This window comes from Ursus maritimus, unplaced genomic scaffold (genome assembly GCF_017311325.1).
Source record: "Ursus maritimus isolate PB19 unplaced genomic scaffold, ASM1731132v1 scaffold_2, whole genome shotgun sequence".
NCBI lineage: Eukaryota > Metazoa > Chordata > Mammalia > Carnivora > Ursidae > Ursus > Ursus maritimus.
Window position 1 is genome coordinate 17,827,756 of NW_024424452.1, and position 6,017 is coordinate 17,833,772.

A 6,017-nucleotide genomic window follows, 5' to 3' on the forward strand; every position below is an offset into this window, starting at 1 on the left:
CACGTCCCTGCGCCGTGGCCGCTGCCAGGCGCCGGCGGCTCCTTGCCGAGGTGCACTCGCGCTCCGGGCTCCGGGCGCGCCGGAGCCGCTCCGCCGCTGCCGTCCGCCCCCCGCGCCCCCCGCGCTCCCCGCGCCGCGCCCTCACCCCGGGGGGGGGGCATGGGCCCGCGCCGCGTCCGCCGCCGCGGATCTCAGGCGCCCGAGCCCCGGGGCGCGGCGGGCAGCGGCCGCTGACGCGGGGCGCCGGCTGCCAACTTCGCGCGCGGAGCTCCCCGGCGGCGCGGTCCCGGCGGCGCGGGCGGCATGAAGACGAGCCGCCGCGGCCGAGCGCTCCTGGCCGTGGCCCTGAACCTGCTGGCGCTGCTCTTCGCCACCACCGCCTTCCTCACCACGCACTGGTGCCAGGGCACGCAGCGGGTCCCCAAGCCCGGCTGCGGCCAGGGCGGGAGCGCCAACTGCCCCAACTCGGGCGCCAACGCCACGGCCAACGGCACCGCCGCGCCGCCGCCGCCGCCGCCGCCGCCGCCGCCGCCGCCGGGAACGGCCCCCCTGGCGGCGCGCTCTACAGCTGGGAGACGGGCGACGACCGCTTCCTCTTCAGGAATTTCCACACCGGCATCTGGTACTCGTGTGAGGAGGAGCTCGGCGGGCTCGGTGAGTGAGCGGCGCGGCGCCGGCGGCTCAGAGCCCGGCTACCCCCCACCCCCCGCCCCGGGCGGCGCGGCCCCCGCGGCCCGAGCCCCGGCCCCGCGCGCCCTCCCCGCGGCCGGCCGAGGAGCCCCGCGCTTCGCAGGGCTCGGCCGCACGCCCGGGGGCGGGGAGCGCGCAGGAGCCGGCCGGGAGAGAGTGGGGGGCGGCCGGGACGCGCCGCCGTGCCGGGGCTCTGGGCAGAGCTGCTGCCCTTTCCGAGCGCCGGGAGCCTTTGGGGACGTCGCCGCGCCCCAGGGAGGCGCGTCTCCCGGGCATCCAACCCAGCGGCCGGTCGGCGGGGCGCGCGCTCCGCTCCGCGCCAGAACTCGTCTCTGGGCTCGCCCCCTCCCCCGCCTTCGTTGGCGGGGCACCGGCTCCCCCTTCCCGGCGGGTCCCGCCTGGGGGAGGGCGCACCGCCTGCTGCCACGAGCCCCCCTCGCCCCCCCTGCAGATTCCCGGAGCCTGGGGGGGGGTCGTTCTCCCAGACGGGGCTCGAGAGTCGGGGGTGGGGGGAGGCCGGTGGGTCCCCGGCTGGAGCCCTTCGCGTCCTGGCCCCCGCCCGGGAGACAATGCAGCGGGAGGAGGGCGAGGCGGCGGGAAAGCGGGACCGCTCGGCTGGGTTCGGATCAACGTTGGTGGTGGTGGTGGTGGGGGGTGACTTTTCAGAAGGCGGGTCAAACTGCTCCCTTTGCCTCGCTCCTCTTCCTGTGCCAGCCCGGGGCAGCCAGGGCGGAGAGAGTGCCCCAGAGGCAGGCAGTGAGGCCGCGGTGGGGGTGGGGGTGCCGGTTCACACCACCCACTACCTCCCAGACCGTGTTGCTCTAGGTTGGGGCGTGAGTGAATTGACCTCTCTCCCCAAGGTTAAAAGTCTGTGCGTGCACAGCTGTTCCTCGTGCTAGGTCGTGGTCTCCGTGCGTACTCCCGATGTAGACGGCGGGGCGGGGCGGGGGGGGTGGTGGCTGACAACCGAGTTTGCCCTGAGTAAGTCATTGGCCTGTCTAAAGGACAGAGACAAGAAGGTGTAAAATAAACCCAAGGAGGCTGTTCCCTCTGCTTGGAATTCCCTTCCCCGCATCTTCCCTGGCTGGCTCCTCCTCAGTCCCCTGGAAGGTCCCCACGGGGCTTGCCAGGCAGGGTCTTCTGGAGAGAAGACCTCCCCATCCCCTTCGAGGCGGGGTCCCCTAACTTTGTGTCTTGTCACCACCTTTATCTCCTTCATCATGCTTGGCACAACCTGAGATTTTCTGGAGCTCGCGTCTGGGCACTGGCTTCTTGTCCCCTGTCTCCACCGGGTGTCCCTGTGAGGGCAGGGCCTGGGCTGCCTGGCTCGTGGTCATCCCCAGCCTCTGGGCAGTGTCTGGTGCACAGGAGGTCGTCAGTACATTTTTGTGGGATTCATGTTGGATGAGGGCCTGGGGTGATAGACCGGCGGTGTCCTGGGGTGCTGGCCGCCCCGCCTTGCCTCTGGGGGTGCCCCGCTGAACTTCCCTCTCACCACCTGCCTGATGCTAGCCGTTTGCCCCACACTCGCTGTTCGAATAGGATTCCACCTCTGACCGGTGTCACCCCATCAGACTCACTTCCGATATGTACTCAGAACTCACATCTCTACTCCGGGATGTAAAAAAAAAAAAAAGAAAAAAGAAAAAAAAAAAGAACCTCAAAAGGCATCTTGGCTAAAATTTTCTGCTTTCCACTCAGTCTGACCCTGACCTATTCCACGGAGGCCTTGTAATGTCTTACCCTGTGGAACATCTGCCTCTTTGGGGGGTAGAGGTCCCCACACATCACCTCCACTTGTCACCAAGTTTCCCCTTTGTGTAGAAACGCAGCCTCCTTGTCCTTCCTTTACGCACATACTTAAAAACACGAAGCTGCGTCTCTGGAGTGGTCCGGGCCCTGCCTCCGTGGGGTGTCCCGGCCCCCCATGGCTGGCTGAGCCTCTTCCCTGAGCTCTCTCCCCCTGGCTTCTCCCTGAAGGTCATGGCACCCCCGCCTGCAGTGATTTCCCTGTGCGGAGTGTGCCCGTGTCGCTCATCCAGGGCTTGACACGGGATGTTTAAGCCCGAGCAGTTTTAAAAATTATTAATTGAAAAACATTTAAAGCAATGTTAGCTTACATTTATTGAGCCCTTAATGCGTACCAGGCGCTGCTGAAACTTCGCGCCCGCCAGATCCTGTTGACTCCGTGCCAACATCTCCGTGGCAGGCACTCCTTGGGTACCTCCTTTTCAGATGAGGAACTGGGGGTTCAGAGAGGCTTTTGTCCAGGCGTCCCAGCTGGCGAGGGGGCCCCGATTATCTTCGGGAACAGAAAGGGATCAGGGTGAATGATGCCGTTGGGGGATCCGGGATGGGCAACATTTTAGGGGGGGCGCTCAGCCGAAGACCCTCATCCCCAGTCCTCTGTTCGTAAAAACATGGGTGGTTAGTTTGTTGGGTAAATAAAACAAACCCACAGTTTTCCCTTTTCTCTTGATCGCTGTTGGCTAGAGATCGCCCCTCCCAGAAAATCACAATTTTCCTCCCCGAGAGCTTGGAAAATAGTTATCAGCCTGTCAGAGCCGGTGAGAAATCTGGGAGGTCTGAGCCAGCTTGGATGGTTTCCCTGGCTGATGCCACGATGCCCAAATCCTGCCTCGCCACCTCTATGGTCCTGAAAGGATGTCAGGAAGTACCTGGCCTCAAACTTTGGTTGCTATGACAACCTTTCTTCTGCATTCTGTGACCATTTTTTAATTTATTTTTTACTTGAAGAGGGGAAAAAAAAAATGCCCCAACACCCCCCTGCCCCCGCCAAACCTGCCCTCCTCTCTCCCCACCCCTGAGACATCAAGGACCATGTTCTTTCCCTCCCGCCCAAACTACAGGGAAGGCTTTCTTTCCTTCCCAGCATTTTACGTTCACCCCAATGAAAACACCAACCACGAAATCCTGACCTCTCCGTGAGAAGCAGCTGCTAACTGTTCCTTTCTCTCCAGCGCTTGTTGGGTAATTTCTTTCTGTGCCCAGAAGAACCTCTCCCCACTCTGGGCAGCCACAGGGAAATCTAATAAGCCCTTTTACCCACATGAAAAAATCTACAGCGTTCACAAAGAAAACTGCAGCCTGTCCTAAACAGACACAATTTCACCAGACCGGGCACAAAGAAAGCTTTTCTCCTTCCTCCAAGAAGGGGCGTCCACCTCCTTCAACAAACAGAAAGGGAGCGTGGCCTTGACACAGAATTACCCCGAGCCCTTCACGCAAATTGGATTTCTCCTCTGGATTAGATGCTCAGAAGGGCTGGGTGGTTGGCATCCTGGGGGGCGGGGGCAGCAGAAGAAAGGTCTGGAAAAGGAATAGTGAAGGTCTGGGGGTAGGGAGATGGGCTGGCGGGCGTGTGGTTGTGCTAACTGGGAGCACAGGTGAGGCTGGACCTCATCTTGCATGTGTTTGAACTTGAGTAAGTAGGTGACTGGGGAAGACTGGCGGGGTGGGTGGGCAGGGTCAAGGAGGGCTTGCCGGGAGGCCTGGAGGGAGGTGGGACTGAGGCAGCCACAGGGAAGGGAGGGACGGGTCCCAGGAAGCAGAAGCACTGTTTCCCCATCCCTGGGGTGGGTGGAGCAACGCCATTTGTGAAGGATGGAAGCTTCTCCGGTCTCCTGTCGGCAGTGTGGTTTGGGCAAGAGCCTCAGTTTATTCCTCTGTAGAATGGGGATCAGAGCAGGTGGCACTCGTTGGGGGTGTGAGTATTCAGGGAAATGTGTGCGGAAAGTGCCGTGCACCTGCTGGGTGTGTGAATGCCCCTTGCCCCCTCCAGAGGGCTGCCACCCACGTCCCTGCTTCCGCCGGTGACCCCCCTCAGTCGGCTGTCCACCCAGCCCCACAGCAATTGCCAGATCCTGTCTCGTCTTTGTTCAACTCCCTCCGTTGGCCCCACTGTCACTTAGAGTCAAAGCCATGTCCTCCCGTGGCTCCTCCCTGGCTGCGCCACTTCTCTGGGCTCCTCTCCTGCTCCCCCATCCCCCTTCGTGGTCACTGACTCCTCCCACACTGGCCCCCAAACGCCAGGCACACTCAGCCTCAGAGCCTTTGCACTGGCCCTTCCCTCCGCCTGGAATGCTTTCCCCCTAGATGGCCACAAAGCTATTTCTGGAAACTTCAAGTCCGTGCTGAGCTCTGTCGGCGCACCCAGTTCAAAATTGATCTCCCGGCACGTTTCCTGCTTGCTTTTTCTTCTGGCACTTGCCATGGACTTTACCTCAGTGTTGCCCATCTGTTTTGTGTCTTGCGATGCTGGCGGCTGAGTTTATCTGCTCCGTTCACCTAGTGCTCAGAGCACTGGCACATAGTAGGTCCTCAGCGAACATTTGCGGGATGAACGTTGGTTGTTGTTACGAGTCCTGCTCTTTCTCGGGCTCCAAGTGTCTTCTTACCCTGCAGCGAGGCAGGGGGCCAAGCGGGGACCCCTCCCCTTTCACTGAGGTGCCCACTACACACCCAGGTGCGTGTGCGGTGGGGCCATTCTCACTCAGGAGGAGGAAGCCCCTAGCTGACCCCCCCTTTCTGGCTTCCCCTTCTTTTCTACAGAAGACCCCTGATATTCCGCCTGCTCCCTTAAATTATGCCTCTACCTTTTTCACAAGTACGAGGGCAGCTGTGGTGTCCCCACCCAGGAGGCCTTTAGTGCTGGGAGTGTGTTGGTGTCATATCAGAGGGGCTTTGTGTTAGGATCGTCTGATGGGTGAGGACTGGGACTTCGAAAGACATGGCTCTAAACCCAAGATCAGTGTTGCTTCTTTCCATTTCCAGAACAGCTCTCTGACAGCCTAGTGCCATGGTTATACCTATTTTTTGGGGCACAGAGAGATGAAGGGACTTGCCCAAGGTCACACAGCTACCCGGTGACAGAGCTGGGATGTGCACCCAGGCAGAAGGTTCCAGAACCTGCCTCTTGCGTGCTGTGCGGCACCACAGTTCAGTCAGGCTCCCTGGGCTCCTCCAACAGAGGAAGAGCCATGCACTGGAGTCGAGAGCCCCAGGTTTGAGTCCAGACTCCAATGCCAGCTTGCTGAGTGACTCTGGCTAAGTCCCATTCCTACTCTCTCTGGCCTTTTCTTTCCTCATGTGTAGAATGAAGGTGTTGTGTGTTTTTTCTGTCTGGATTATGGAGCCAACAGAGCACACCCCATGATGACAGGCTTCAGAGACAGAGAGCCAGGGCCCCAGCCCCCACACCACCGCTCCCCTGCTGTGTGGCCTTGGTTGGGGGCTTGCCCTCTCTGGGCCTCAGTTTCCTTGGCTGGGACACAGGGACGATCAGAGCTGCCCCCCCCCCCCCCCCC

The 6,017-nt window shown here is 61.3% G+C and overlaps 1 protein-coding gene across 1 annotated transcript in view; it reads left to right on the top strand.

Annotated features, from left to right (window-relative positions):
- Positions 1–303: 303 nt before the first annotated feature.
- Positions 304–6,017, top strand: part of GSG1L (GSG1 like) — a 214,068-nt gene continuing 208,354 nt past the window's right edge. The window contains 2 exon segments of the mRNA XM_040635173.1: positions 304–504; positions 507–654. Of these exon segments, the coding sequence (XP_040491107.1) occupies positions 304–504; positions 507–654 (349 nt within the window).